The 16,077-nt window shown below is 40.3% G+C and overlaps 1 protein-coding gene across 4 annotated transcripts in view; it reads left to right on the plus strand.

The window, feature by feature from the left end:
• PPFIA2 (PTPRF interacting protein alpha 2) overlaps window positions 1-16,077 on the plus strand; it is a gene marked incomplete at both ends in the record, with an annotated part of 317,533 nt that overhangs the window by 263,299 nt on the left and 38,157 nt on the right. For all 4 annotated transcript variants that reach the window (XM_080620698.1, XM_080620699.1, XM_080620700.1 and 1 more), the window contains 7 exons: window positions 449-511; window positions 2,835-2,926; window positions 8,290-8,425; window positions 8,905-9,125; window positions 10,845-11,082; window positions 13,749-13,778; window positions 14,679-14,809. In XM_080620698.1, the coding sequence (XP_080476824.1) occupies window positions 449-511; window positions 2,835-2,926; window positions 8,290-8,425; window positions 8,905-9,125; window positions 10,845-11,082; window positions 13,749-13,778; window positions 14,679-14,809 (911 nt within the window). The remainder of the gene's footprint in view (window positions 1-448; window positions 512-2,834; window positions 2,927-8,289; window positions 8,426-8,904; window positions 9,126-10,844; window positions 11,083-13,748; window positions 13,779-14,678; window positions 14,810-16,077) is intronic.

A 16,077-nucleotide genomic window follows, 5' to 3' on the forward strand; every position in this document is an offset into this window, starting at 1 on the left:
TAGGCCTGCCAAAAGAAGAACCTGGGAGAATAGTTGTGTTAAGAGTGTGACAGTTGCTCAGTTCAAGAAAGATGCAAAGTTTTTGCTGTTCTTGAAAAAAACATGATCTTTGAATTATAATTACAGATCATTAATAATAAATAAAATAATAAAATAATTATTTTGAATTATTTCCAGAGTTTGAAATATAATATATACTCAAACTGAGGCATTAAAGGATTTTAATTTTAAAGTCCAGTAAACATTAATTTTGCTTATTTTGCTACCTTATACATGGAGGCTACCCGTGTATGGTGATACATGATATTTACGCAGCTCTAATTTCTTTCTCTTTTTTTTTTTTTTTTTTGTTTGTTTGTTTGTTTGTTTTTTGGTTTCTGTTTTCTGCTTTTTTTGGGGGGGGGCTTGGGGGGGGGTTGTTTTGTTTTGTTTTATTGTTTTTATTTAGAATGTTTTGATTCAAGAATCTGAAAGTTTCAGGAAAAATCTGGAAGAGTCTTTACATGACAAGGTACTATAAAATTCTGTGATTTTATGTGTTTTATCAGAAGTTATGTATTTATTTATTATTTGGGTATAGGTATATGTTATGTTAACTGTCCAGCTAGCATGTAAAATCTTCCTGACATCAATAATTCCTTTAATCACACTTGTGCCCTAACTAGGCTTTGAGGCTCTCTAACAATTGTTCTCAGCTAAGTTCATGGTTGAGATTCTAGCCTCAGGAAGTCAATATGAAAATTTATATTGATTTCACTGGCTCTGGAATTTTTGTTCTATCAGTTTTAATTCTGAAAATGTCTTGGTTAACGGAGATATATGCATAACTGGCTACACTTTCATGGTGAAGGATGTAATTGCTTTATTTGATGCAATTCTTCTGAACAGGTACAGTGGTGTTATACTAAAAATAGCTGAAAGGGGCTATGTTAATTTTGGTATAAATTAACCCCTCATGATGTTTGGTGAATCAGTCAAATTAATTATAAATATTTGTTCCAATCCTAAATGTTAGGATTTCGTTTTGAAGTTATGCTTGCCTTGAGCACAGTTGGATATACAAATGTGTCTGCATTCCGATTCACAGAAGTGGTTTTGCCATGTCTCAAATTCATTTAAAAGTGATTGTGTAGAATTTAATAAACATAGCTCCATTTGACACTAATATAATTACATCATATGACATCCAAAATCAAGATCTTTGAGAAAAATAACAAAAGAAGTACCTGTTCAAACAAATTTTTATTTTCATTTACATTTAGATAACTGTAGAAAGGCAGCGAGATTAAAGTCCCAAAAAGGAGCTTGTCGTGTATTGTAATTGTATTTTAGATAAATAAAATTTATGTACTGTGTTGCCACAGTTATAAGATGATTCAGCTGTCACAAAAATCAGGGTCATACTTCGCCAAGTTAGATAACAAAAGGACGTTTCTAAAGCTGTGTCAATTGAAATAAAAGTTGCTCTCGTTTTACTACCAGAGAACCTAAATCTGTATTATGGATACCAGTTTTGTCTATGTAAATTATTTTTCCAATCTTATCTCCAACATAATATTGTTTTAATAGTGTTATAGTGGAAATAAATACAATGGCTGATTCTTTTTCAGTCTGTTTTCTGGCTTGAATGTACATATCAAATCTTTACAAAAATGGAAAGTCTGGTATAAAAAACTACATTTCTATCAAAAGTGATTTTGGAAAGATATTTTCATTTATTATATTTATTGATTCTTGCTTAAAGGTGGGAAGTGAATTACATAGAAAACCTCCACTACCACTTTGTGCAACTGGAAATTCATCCTCTACACAAAACTGCATACATTTGACTCCCAAGCTTCTAGCTCCCACCTTGAATGATTTATTTGTTCCACTTTGATGAAGAAATTGATGAAGCAATTTCAGATAGACATGACAGCCGATATTAATAATCTCTAAATAACTAGTAATTCATACAATTAGAGTGACCACAAAGTCATCTCAGTAATTTTATTCACCCAATAATTACTGCAAAAATACTGCAATAAGAATTACTGAATATGTTATTACTTAAGTACAAATCCTTTTCCTTCCTAGCATTTTGGAATTCTGAACATTTTAAACTCTAGTAGCAGCAGTCTTCATCTCTCATGTTCTCTTAATTTCTTTAAAAATGCTTTTATTTTATTTTAGAGATTTTTTTAATTTTATTTAGAGATGATAGTTATTTGTACAACTTGGGAACAGTGCTCAATGGTTGCTGCCAATAGTCTTTTTGTTAGCTGGTTACAAAAAACCTATTTCTGTGGCACAGTCATTTTTTGCCAGCAGCACCTCATACTGGAGTTTCATAAACTCCCAACAGCTCTAAAGCTGCAGTTTAACAAGTCACCTAAAATGTGGTTGTCTCTGTGTTGGTATCTGTAAATAAAAAGGCCAGGATGCACTCTTGATCTCTAAAGGGCAAATGGTGTGTTGCATGCTAAACTATACCTGACAAGGAGAGTGCAATTAATGCACAAGTCGGTGCTGTTTCTTCTTTTTCTCACCCTAGCTGTATAAGAAATAAAAAAAACAAAACATATGTTTCAGGGACAGACCTGTCCTGCCATCACTTGCAGGTAGTGAAAAAACAGTAGTGCTCTACAACCTAAACAGTAGTGCTCTACAACCTCCTTTCAATGCATATGTCTTATTAGCAACAATGAGACTTGAATGAGTTAACTGCCCTTTCTTATTACAGTCAGTGCTATGTTCAGTGTATCTTATCTTCTTTAGCTTTATGAGAACAGTATCCCATAATGTAAATGAATTTTGTATTACAAGTAAGTGTATATTACTACTCTCATTTCCAGGAAAGACTTGCTGAAGAAATTGAGAAACTGAGATCTGAACTGGATCAAATGAAATTGAGAGCTGGTTCTTTAATTGAACCCACCCTGTCAAGGTAATACTTAATGACAAAAGTTTCCTCAAAAGTTCCAACTTTGAGTTGAAACAGAACATATATATAAGAGTCAAGTCTTTATGACAGGGATGTGCTCAGACCACGTGTAAAAAAGTCATGTATTTCTTTAGAAATATAAGATCTGTGCAATGATTATTACTGTTGCTTTTTACTTTTTTCATAGGTAAATAGGGCCTTATAGCAGTGAGTATACACTGAAATATTATTAAGATTAAGGAAAGTCTTTAATGGAATGTTTTCAAACTTATATCTAAATACCCTTTTTTTTCCTCAGGAGACCTTAAAGTTGAAATAATCATCTTTAATGCTGAAACTAAGCAGCATATTTCTGAACATATTTATTTATTCTATCAGTTATATCTTCAGCTGAGGATGAAGGCAGTATTCAGTGAGATCTGAAAATATAACAGGACAGTAAACATTATGCCTCTTTTCAATAGGAAAGCAATATGGAAACAATAGTGAGAGAGATACCATAAAAATAGTTACTAACAGCTGAAATTAATTGATAATTCTAGGAAGTCCTTGTCTAGAAGTATCCCTCAAAATGAAATTGTTACTTTATAGATAATTGTGTGCCATGTCCTGTTTTCATAACAAAAAATTGACTTTTAAATCCTGGCAGCAAAAGTTCCTGGACCAAGTCTAAATTCAGAGCACCATAGAATCATAGAATCATAGAATAGTTAAGGTTGGAAAGGACCTTAAGATCATCTAGTTCCAACCCCCCTGCCATAGGCAGGGACACCCCACACTAAACCATGCCACCCAAGGCCTCATCCAACCTGGCCTTGAACACCGCCAAGGATGAAGCATTCACAGCCTCCCTCCTGGGCAACCCATTCCAGTGCCTCACCACCCTCTCTAAGTAAAGAATTTCTTCCTTATATACAATCTAAACTTCCCCTGTTTGAACCCATTACCCCTTGTCCTGTCACTACAGTCCGATGAATAGCCCCTCCCCAGCATCCTTGTAGGCCCCCTTCAGATACTGGAAGGCTGCTATGAGATCTCCATGCAGCCTTCTCTTCTCCAGGCTCAACAGCCCCAACTTTCTCAGCCTGTCTCCATAGGGGAGGTGCTCCAGTCCCCTGATCATCCTCGTGGCCCTTCTCTGGACTTGTTCCAACAGTTCCATGTCCTTTTTGTGTTGAGGACACCAGAACTGCACACAATACTCCAAGTGAGGTCTCACGAGAGCAGAGTAGAGGGGCAGGATCACCTCCTTTGACCTGCTGGTCACACTCCTTTTGATGCAGCCCAGGATATGGTTGGCTTTCTGGGCTGTGAGCGCACACTGAAGCCGGCTCATGTTCATTTTCTCATCGACCAACACCCCCAAGTCCTTCTCTGCAGGGCTGCTCTGAATCTCTTCTCTGCCCAACCTGTAGCTGTGCCTGGGATTGCTCCGACCCAGGTGTAGGACCTTGCACTTGGCATGGTTAAACTTCATAAGGTTGGCATCAGCCCACCTCACAAGTGTGTCAAGGTCCCTCTGGATGGCATCCCTTCCCTCCGGCGTATCAACCGAACCACACAGCTTGGTGTCATTGGCAAACTTGCTGAGGGCGCACTCAATCCCACTGTCCATGTCACCGACAAAGATGTTGAACAAGACCGGTCCCAACACTGATCCCTGAGGGACACCACTCGTTACCGGTCTCCAGCCGGACATCGAGCCGTTGACCACAACTCTTTGCGTGCAGCCATCCAGCCAGTTCTTTATCCACCGAGTGGTCCACCCATCAAATTGATGTCTCTCCAATTTAGAGACAAGGATGTCGTGTGGGACAGTGTCGAACGCTTTGCACAAGTCCAGGTAGATGACGTCAACTGCTCTGCCCCTGTCCATCAGTTCTGTAGCCCCATTATAGAAGGCCACCAAATTGGTCAGGCAGGATTTCTCCTTAGTGAAGCCATGCTGGCTGTCACCAAGCCCCTCCTTGTTTTTCATGTGCCTTAGCACACCTTGCAGGAGAATCTGCTCCAAGAGTTTGCCAGGCCCAGAGGTGGGACTGACTGGTCTGTAATTCCCTGGGTCATCCATTTTCCCCTTCTTGAAAATGGGGGTTGTATTTCCCTTCTTCTAGTCTTTGGGAACTTCACCTGACTGCCATGATTTTTCAAATATGATGGCCAGTGGCTTAGCAACTTCATTCCCCAGCTCCTTCAGGACCCACGGATGGATTTCGTCAGGTCCCATGGACTTGTGTACGTTTAGGTTTTTAAGATGGTCTCGAACCAGATCCTCTCTTACAGTGGGCCTAGGGTCTTCATTCTCACAGTCCCTGCGTTCGCCTTCCAAGACTTGGGTGGTGCGGTCAGAGCCTTTGCCAGTGAAGACCAAGGCAAAGAAGTCATTGAGAACCTCAGCCTTCTCCAAATCCTGGGTAGCCAGTTCTCCCGATAGCTTCCGAAGGCGGCCTATGTTGTCCCTAGTCTGTCTTTTACTCGCTATGTACCTATAGAATCCCTTCTTGTTATCCTTAACATCCCTACCCAAGTTCAATTCTAGCTGGGCCTTAGCCTTCCTCACCTGGTCCCTAGCTTCCCGGACAACATCCCTGTATTCTTCCCAGGCCACCTGTCCCTGCTTCCACCTTCTATAAGCCTCTTTTTAACTTTGAATTTTCCTGAGCAGCTCCTTATCCATCCAAGGAGGTCTCCTGACCCTCCTGCTGCACTTCCTTCTAGTTGGGATGCAACACTCCTGAGCTTGTAGCAGGTGATCCTCAAATAACAACCATGAGTCTTGGGCCCCCCTGCCCTCTAGGGCTGTATCCCATGGAACCTTACTAAGCAGGTTCCTGAAGAGGCCAAAGTCTGCTCTCTTGAAGTCCAGGGCAGTGAGCTTGCTGCACGCTCTTCTCACTGTCCCGAGGATCTCGAATTCGACCATCTTGTGGTCGCTGCAACCAAGGCTGCCCTGGAGCGTCACATTTCCAACCAGCCCTTCCCTGTTGGTGAGCACGAGGTCAAGCATGGCACCTCTCCTTGTCGGCTCCTCTATTACTTGCAGGAGGAAGTTGTCTTCCACACAATCGAGGAACCTCCTGGATTGCTTGTGCCGGGCTGTACCTTCACTCCAGCAGATGTCAGGGTGGTTGAAGTCTCCCATGAGAACAAGGGCCTGTGAGCGTGAGGCTGTTCCTATCTGCCTATAGAGCACTTCATCCACAGATTCCTCTTGATCAGGCGGTCTGTAACAGATCCCCACAGTAATGTCCCCCATCGCTGCTCTCCCTTTAACCCTGACCCACAAACTCTCTGTCAACTGCTCACTCGTCCCCAGACAGAGTTCCATACTCTCCAGCCTATCCCTAACATAAATAGCAACTCCCCCTCCCCGCCTGCCAGGCCTGTCTTTTCTAAAGAGCCTGCAACCTTCCATTCCAACACTCCAGTCGTAGGAGCCATCCCACCATGTTTCTGTGATGCCTACTATATCATACTCCCGTAGTCGTGCACCGTAATCTTCTAAAGTTCATCTTCTAAAGTTATTCTTGTTGGATGTTTTGCTTGCATCAGGTATTGTCTGCCTATTGTTTCCTCAGGCATCTTGCTCAGTATCTAGACATGGTTTCTCCCTCAACCTTTTACTATCTTTTGGAATAATATTTTTTTCTGTACATGGAGAAGTGTAAATCCATGAAATTCAGAATGTGATGCTTATAACTGTTGTAATTTTTATTCCTTTGGGAGTGTGTGACTACACTCACACACAACACTTTTTTAAGAGTGCTTGTGAGGACACAAACTATTGAACTGCTGCAGCAAACAGCTGAGATGTTTGGAGCAGCCATTATTGGTGATCAGCAGCCTTTCTTGTTGGGTAGATGAGTATCATTAGCCTGTGCCCTATAAATTGGAGTCTGATTAGCCCTTGTCAAAAGGCTGTTTGAATTTAATAAACTGTATAAATGTCTTGAGAATCCAGCAGGTTTGCCTAAAACAGTGTTTCTCCTGTGACCTCACCTTGCAAAGCTACCAGCCCTCTCAGGTGCCAGCATTAAATGCTAATTGTTTTCAGCCATATTCAGCTCTGTATTTGTAGGAATTTATTCATTCAGCCAAGGACTGAAGCTGGCCAGCTGATAAATATCTGCTGTCAGACACTGGAACCTGGGCTGTGTCTGTTTTCCTGCCAACTTGCTGCACAAGTGCACACAGGTGACCAGCAGGTCGAAGGAAGTGATCCTGCCCCTCTACTCTGCTCTTGTGAGACCTCACTTGTGTCACTTATGGTGTCCTCAACATAAAAAGGACATGGAACTGTTGGAACAAATCCAGAGGAGGGCCACGAGGATGATCAGGGGGCTTGTGAGACTGCGTGGAGACCTCATAGCAGCCTTCCAGCATCTGAAGGGGGCCTGGAGAAGGACTCTTCATCAGGGACTGTAGTGATAGGACAAGGGGTAACAGGTTAGAACTTAAACAGGGGAAATTCAGGTTAGATATAAGAAAGAAGTTCTTTACTGTAAGGGTGGAGAGGCACTGGAATGGGTTGCCCAAGGAAGTTGTGAATGCTCCATCCTTGGCAGTGTTCAAAGGCCAGGTTGGAAAGAGCCTTGGGTGACATGGTCTACCTTTAGGGCAGTGACTGGTTTTATTTTCTGTATACAGTATTTACTGTAATAGAACTTTTCTCTGATAACTAATAATACTTGGCACTTCACAGAATCATAGAATGGTTTAGGTTGGAAAGGCCCTTAAGATCATGTAGTTCCAGCCCCCCTGCCATGGGCAGGGACACCTTCCAATAGACCAGTTTGCTCAAAGCCCCATCCAGCCTTGCCTTGAACACTGTCACAACTTCTCCAGGCAACCTCACCACCCTCATAGTAAGGAATTTATGCCTAATGTCTAATCTGAATCTCCCCTCTGTCCTGTTACTACATGCCCCTGTAAAAAATCCCTCTTCAGATCCCTTTAGGTATTGAAAGTGTTATAGATATCCTCACTCATGAACATGTAACACATGTAACCTCAGGCATACTCATTCAGGAAAGTAATGGAAGGAAAATATAAGGATTGTACATTCAACAGCTAGTTCTATTAATTATCCTGAAATCTGCTTGTGTTTTAATGCTAAAGCTTTGGACAAAAAGTTTTACTGTGCAAGTTAATTTTGAAAAATCAAAGGTTTTATTTGTTTAGTTTCTTCCTTAATTTTCTCATAATGTTTTCACTTTAAAATTCTTTCTTGTGATGTGGTTTTGTCATTTATTATTTGATACATAATAATTTGTTTACAAAAAGAAATCTATGTTCCTAGACTGAAGGTCATAGAATTGTTGTTATTACTATTACTTTCTCAGTCTACCGATGTGGTTTCTTTATAGGCCTCACCTTGACTCATCAGCAGAGCTGAGGTACTCTGTGAGTTCACTGGTTGATAGCCAGTCTGACTATCGGTCAACAAAAGTGATAAGGAGACCTAGAAGAGGCCGGATGGGAGTTCGCAGAGATGAACCAAAGGTTAATCCCCAATTTGTTCTCATATGTTGGCTGACAGGAGAATGTATTTTAGGCTGTTAAGCTTATAGTTTGTGGTTTTCCAGAAAAAAAAAAAAAAAACAAAAAACAACAACCCACCAAACAAGAAAACCCAAGCCAAATAGCAGGATTTCTTTCTACACATGCTCAGACATAAGTACTGTACTAAAATTAAGGCAGGAAAGGCTGAAGTTCAGACGTCAAAGTTCAAGCACACTTGACTATCTGTCTTTTCTGGGCACCTTTTTGTGTAAATTTTCCTGATAGTAATTTTATACACCATTAGAAATTATGTGAAAATACTTCACATCATCTCTGGTAATCCTGCAAGTGTTAATGGAAAACTAATCATTGAATAAGTATTCTTAAATGTTAGTTGTTTTCCTTTCCCATTTTATAGAAGTTCATATTTGCAGATCTTTTACATGGAATAAGCCATATACATCCTTATTGCCACTTAGGTAAAATCACTTGGAGATCACGAGTGGAATAGAAGCCAGCAGATTGGTGTTTTGAGCAGTCATCCATTTGAAAGTGACACTGAAATGTCTGACATCGATGATGATGACAGAGAAACACTTTTCAGCTCCATGGACCTCTTATCACCAAGTGGCCATTCCGATGCCCAGACTCTGGCCATGATGCTTCAGGAGCAGCTAGATGCAATTAATAAAGAAATCAGGTATGTAGCCTGAACCAGTTGTGATGTACTTATGATTACAGCTTCAAGCTTCCGTTAGTGCATGAGTTAAGGTGCCATTCATAACAATTAGAACACCTCTTGTACCTTTAAATGTTTGATAGTGTATCTGCTTTTTATAGGAGAGTAATGATTATGTGAAGATAGCAATGGCATCCTCATTCCCTAACCGTAGAAATTTCTTTCAAAAAATGTTCCAAGTGGAGAACTGCTGACCAGCTAAAGAGAAATATACTAGAGAAGGCTAACACATGGCAGATGTGACAGATCACTACTCATAGCCCTCTTTTCAAGGTCTCTATTACCTTTCTGCGTGACTCCACTTAGTAATGACCTCCTTTCAGACGTATTTTATCTGTGTTCTTCATGCTTTCTTCTGGTAATTATTCCTATGTTACATCTAATATAAACCACATCTTCTAAGACGTGGTTTTGATTTTCTATGGAGGCATTGACTGTGATTTTTCATGCTCCGAGTTGGGTTACAGTGCTTGAAAATAGATGGTGAATTGAATGTATCTTAATAATATGTTTGGAAATTTAATGGAACGATGGAGAATCCAATGGCATACTTTAATTGATTTTTATAAATGAAACCATATTTTAGGCTTACAGCATTCCTACATGTAACTATAGGGTAACTTAAAAAAAACCAACATGGCATATGAAAAAAAAATCCTCTCATTAGCAACTTTCTCTAGAAGGAGGTGAAGGAGATGTTACTAATTGTATTAGTGGCTTTCTCTATGAGGGTGATAGATGCGCCATCCCTGGAGACATTCAAGGCTAGGCTGAATGTGGTTCTGGGTAACCTGGTCTAGTTGAAGATGTCCCTGCTCATTGCAGAGAAGTGGGACTAGATGACATTTGAAGGTCCCTTCCAACCCAAACCATTCTCTGATTTTATAGACAGAAAGACTGGTTAGAAATCCAATCAAAACCAGATTACCTTTGCCAGCTGTCAGTCTTTCTCTGAGCAAGATAGCTTTAAAGGGAGAACTCTACTGGAATATATTGCATTTGAATAACTTTTCTGTTCTGATCCTTTATACTTTATCCTCTTCTTCACAAAAAAAAAAAAAAAAAAAGACTCCTAACCTGGGTTGATGGGCAAAGGACTTATAAACAAATGCTTGATTTTAAACACACTTTTTCATTCTAGGTGAAATCACAAATGAAAAACAAAACTAAAAACCCAGTGGAAGCATCCTATTGAGTCCATGTTTAAGAAGCTTATATTTTTTGCTAAGAGAGCTGTTTTAATGAAATTCACTTAAAACCTCAGTGCTTTAGAAACAATTGTCATTTTTTCATCAATTCATAGGGATGAAACAGACAATTTATTTGCATGTTCTCTTGTTTTATTAATTTGGATTATTTTAGCAATTCCCTTCTTAAAGGCCCAGTTTCATTAGATTTTAAGTTTGTGTTTGTGCTTAGCAACAGAAAATCAGATGAAGCCAACTTAAGACTGGAATTATTTTCCTGTAGTAAATCGGATTGTTAACTCCCCCTCCCCTGTATGGTCTATATTTTATCATTCTGGTGATAAAAAAATACCCTTTTCAATATTATTTTGGTGTTGATCTATGATATTTATCTTTATTTTCTTTTACTTTCAAATCTCATTTGAAAGAATGTTTTTTAGTTTTGCTTTTGGGGTATCAGAGACAAAGACAACATTTTCTTTTGTCAAATAAGGTTAATCCAAGAAGAGAAAGAGTCGACAGAACTGCGTGCAGAAGAGATAGAGAACAGAGTGGCCAGTGTGAGTCTGGAAGGCTTAAATCTGGCCAGGGTCCACCAAGGTACCTCCATTACTGGGTCGGTGACAGCATCGTCACTTGCAAGCTCATCTCCTCCCAGCGGACACTCAACTCCTAAGCTCACCCCTCGCAGTCCAGCCAGGGAGATGGACAGAATGGGAGTTATGACGCTGGTAAGAAACTTTGTGATGACAATTTTAGGTGTGATATTTCTGGTATTAAATACTTAATTTTTCATTGTATGAGTGGTTTATCTCTCTAATTCTTTATTCACCTCTTTGATGTACATATAGATAGCAAATTTGCTAGGATATGGACATTTGGGTGGTTTGGGGTTTTGTATTGTGTTTTTGAGCATTGCATGATTCACCAGGGGCATAATTGTCTGAAGACCAAGGGCTTCGAGCACACAGGCTATGGAATTAATAAGAAACGGAACTGATTACTGGAATTACTGTAATCAATTTATATGTAAAAATGTTTACTAATGAAAAGCTGTGAAGTGATACAGTTATTACACAGTAGTCTGTGGGACTACTGCCAAGTTTAAACCTCCAGGAAATATTTAGAAGACATTAAAACCTTCTACTACTTCATGTATATAATCATTTAGATATACTTCTATATTTGGTATACTCTTATACTTGCAACGTTTTGTATGTATTCTTCATCATGGTGTATCAAATACTTGAAATAAGTGGGGTTTTTCCAATAGTTCATTTCACTGATATATTTTTGACATTACAAGTGGCACATATAAATAGATACCAAGCCATCAAATTGCCATGCAAAGCATTTTTAAAATACTGGACCTTTGAGGACATATTCTGAAATACCTGGTTTGGGGGGATTTCCAAAAAAAAAATTACTTTTTGTCTTAGACAAAAAGTAACAGTGCAACAGTCAAGTAAATGAAGGTAATATGCATTGACATATTCAAGATGTAAACCTCTGATAAGAATGCAGATGCAGGATTCAGCATTCAGAGTGGTCTACAAACTATTTTGGAGCCTGGGTGAATTCATCCCTTTAAGCACTAGGATTGGATCAAAGCAGCTGCCTCTGCTGATCTCTGTGTGCATGGAGGAAAATAAGATATGTGTAATCCTATTTTTTATTTGCTGTTTCTTTGATAATCGTGGTGTCCCCAGTGTCCCCCTGTGGTCCATTCATGGAGAGCAACAGCAATGGTTCCCTTTGGAGCCTCTCAGCAGAGGGGAAATGAGCCTTGATCTCAGTCACAAGGCAGAAATTGACTCTCCTAGCTAAGAAGGCTGCTAAGAAGAACTGGGAGTGGAGACTGGCTGTTCGTTCTGCTCAGCTGGGACTAGGGGCTTCTGTCTCCCATGATTTAGTACTCGGGTACTCCCTTTTCCTGGGAACTGATGACTTGTATCCAACTCTACCCCTCCCAGTTCAGGCATGGTGTTCACTGCCTTCTTGGGACAGCAGAGGGGAGGTCAGGGCTGACAGCTGTGGCAGACTGCAGTACTGATTCTTTGAAGCCCCCAGTTCCCACTGCTGAACAGCATAAATGAAAATGGTGGTGGCAGAGACAGTTGTGGAAGAGGCGGGTGTACAGGCTGCTGTGCTACCACCCACTTCACCAAAGCAGCACCTTCACAAATATGCAGATTACCTCCATTTCACCATGCAGTTAAACAAAGCAGTCTGGGTACAGATAAATGCAATGGTTAAACTGACCTTCCAGCAGACACCTGCACTGCCTGGTTGCCTTGATTTGGACACAGTAGCTTTGGGTCAGTAGGTTCATCAGATTCAAATATGAAATGACAGCATAGCCTCTGTTCTTCAGGTTGCCATGGACTCACTGGTATCCAGCTCTAGCTGTGCTAAAGCTCAAATGGGTATGTCTGTATGGCGTAAGTTGCAGTTGAGTTCTAGGTATACCATAAGCTGTAGAAGCAGCACCTGACTGCGTGCTCAGCAGCACAGCCCACAACCTTGCTCACCCTCATCAACCATTTCAAGACAGTTCTGCCCAGCACTGTTTCAGCAAGAGCTCAGTGTTGAATATCTCCTCCTTACTGGCTGGTGACAGGCACTGACTGGCTTTCAGACATCTTCTAAGTGGAAACTTTGTGTTGGGAAATGTTTTGTAGAAGTTTGATCTCTAGAGCACAAATTGCCTAATAATCCTGTAGGAGTTGGCCGGAGAAGCAGTACTGTGTAAGTTTCCACAGCCCAGGTAAATGCAGTAAATACATCCCGCAGAGTATCTTCAGCTTTAAATGAATGAAACATCTAACAAAAATAAAAATGAAAAGGGGGTTGAACACGACATATTCTAGCAGCCTTTTACTTCCAAATAATGCTCCAGTGCAGAAGATGGGTGAATTTGTATCCATTTACTGAAAACACTAGTCACTTTGGTATGGGATAACTGGAGAGAAAGACCCCTTTTTCAGACATAGTATTTATTGATGGTACTTTTTTTTATACTTAGTGAGACACCAATACATTTGTAATATTAGATAAAACTAAATCTCTGTTGGGGGTAGCGGAAAGATTTATATGAAAACTCAAAAAATAAAAAATGCCGTGATAAGCTTTCAATGTCCTGTTCTTGATAAGCTTATGAAAATGAAGGCGATCATAACTTTAGAAAAAATAACTGCTTTCCCAAATTAGCATATTTGTCAGGGTTTATGTTATGACAGCAAGCATATAATTAGTATATAATATGGATGGTATTAATGAAACTTCTGCTTTCCACTTTTGAATGTGAGAAGAATGAATGTGTGGCACTTTGTTATGCTCAAATAAGATTTATTAATCATTCTTTTTCTGTTGTTGCTGCTTTTATTGTCAACCTAAGCCAAGTGACCTAAGGAAACATCGGAGAAAGGTATGATACTAGAAGGTTTTTTTAAGTTTGGGAAAGCACATTTTTCATATTACTCTGCTATTCGGATAACCTTGCCAGCCTCTGCATCCCCTGTGCTCCTTTTCATTCAATTCCTGAATATAATTATTTTAATCCTACCTGGAAAGGCTTGCAGGCATCACAGCTAAGCCACAGAATCAAGGCTCACCAGTGATACCTCGGAGTAGTAGCCTCTAGAGAACAAACTTAAAGGAATGCAGTTTAAATCTAAATAAATAAAAAGTGTGGATGCAGAAGAATTACCTTCAAATGTATTTTGACCATTCTTCTTGCTGGAGGAACCAGAGTGAGATTATTTGAAGTCTTCTCAAGCAATGTAAAGTTGTTTACAGCATTGGCACTGATTATGGGAATTATCTGTGCATGAGAAGAGATAATATTAAAGGTAAATCATTATATGCTGTGATATCAAAAATTCGGTTTTGTCCATGTTTATTTTCAAGCATTCCAACCATTCTGTTAACAAGCTATGGAGAGTGGTCCTATTTATGTCTGTATTTACCTTCTCTCTTACATCCCTGAGAAACTTTGTTTACTCAAATAATCCTGTTTAATGAAGAGACATGCTCATGTCTAAGGTTATTTTCATGTTTAGACCTTCAATGGATCAACCTGTTTGACATAAAATGAATTAATTTCTTCTTCAAATGTGATCTTTCAAATACATGCTTTAATCTGCCATATTTAGACAATTGCTCTTTCCCAATAGCTTCTTTTAAAAATAAGAATCCTTACAATTTGCCAAAAAAAAAAAAGGCACCTGAAACAGTGCATGCTCAGTTCACTTGACAAATTACTGCAGCATATGTTGAAACTTTCTTGAAGACCTAATCTGCTCTCAATGGAGTCTCTCTCCCCCAGATCGCAGTAGTTGAAGAAGATGGGCGTGAAGATAAAGCCACAATCAAGTGTGAAACTTCTCCTCCTCCAACACCCAGAACTATCAGAATGACTCATACCCTTCCTTCTTCATACCACAACGATGCCAGAAGGTAAGATATTTGTAATACGAATTAGTACTTCACAGTTTTACCTGGTGCTATTCTTTTCAGATTATGTTGTTGTTTAACTATTCCAAAATGACCGATTTCTCCCTGCTGCTTCTTTGCAATTGTTTCCTCTGCCATGAGAGGGAAAGCCTTATCCTTTGTCTTTTGCATGACCCTAAGAACGTTTGTCAGTGCTAAAATGCAGAATCATAGAATCACGGAATGGTTGGGGTTGGAAGGGTCCTCTGGAGAATGTCTAGTCCAACCCCTCTTCCGCTGCCAAAACAGTTTCACCTAAAGCAGATTGCACAGGATCACATCCAGGCTGTTTTGAATATCTTCAGAGAAGGAGACTCCACGACCTCTCTGGGCAGCCTGTTCCAGTCCTCTCTCACCCCAAAAGTAAAGAAGTTTTTCCTCACATTTAGATAGAACTTCTTGTGTTTCAGTTAGTGCCCATTGCCCGTTATCCTGTTGCTGGGTACCACCAGAAAGAGTCTGGCCCATCCTCTTGACACCCACCCTTAAGGTATTTATATGAGTTGATAGGATCCCTGCTCTTCAACTGGGGAAGCCCAGATGCAGCCTTCACCAGGGCTGAGTGGAGAGTAGAGAAGGAGGATAACCTCCCGTGATCTGCTGGCCATACTCTTCCTAATGCACTCCAGGACACTGCTGGCCTTCTTCACCACAAGAACACATCGCTGGCTCATGGTCAACTTGTCCATCAGAACTCCCAGGTCTTTCTCCACAGAGCTGTTTTCCAGCAGGTAAACCCCTAACCTGTACTGGTGCATGAGGTTATTCCTCCCTAGGTGCAGGACCCTACACTTGCCTTTGTTGAACTTCCTTTCCGCCCAGCTCCCTAGCTTATTCAGGTCTCGCTGAATGGCAGCACAGACTTCTGGTATATCAGCCACTCCTCTCAGATCCATATCATCAGCAAACTTGCTGATCCTACACTCTGTCCCTTCACCCAGGTCATTGATTAATAAGTTGAACTAGACTGGACCCAGTACTGACCCCCAGGGAGCACTGCTAGCTACAGGTCTCCAACTAGACAGTGCCACTGATGACAACCCTCTCAACTCTGCCATTTAGCTAGTTCACAATCCACCTTACTGTTCCTTCATTTAACCCATACTTCCTGAGCTTACCTATGAGGATGTTATGGGAGACAGTATCAAAAGCCTTGCTGAAGTCAGGGTAGACAACATCCACTGCTCTCCCCTCACCTACCCAGCCAGCCGTTCAATCGTAGGTTTTCAGAT

The sequence above is a fragment of the Psittacula echo genome (genome assembly GCF_963264785.1).
Source record: "Psittacula echo genome assembly, chromosome: 1".
Taxonomy (NCBI): Eukaryota; Metazoa; Chordata; class Aves; order Psittaciformes; family Psittacidae; genus Psittacula; species Psittacula echo.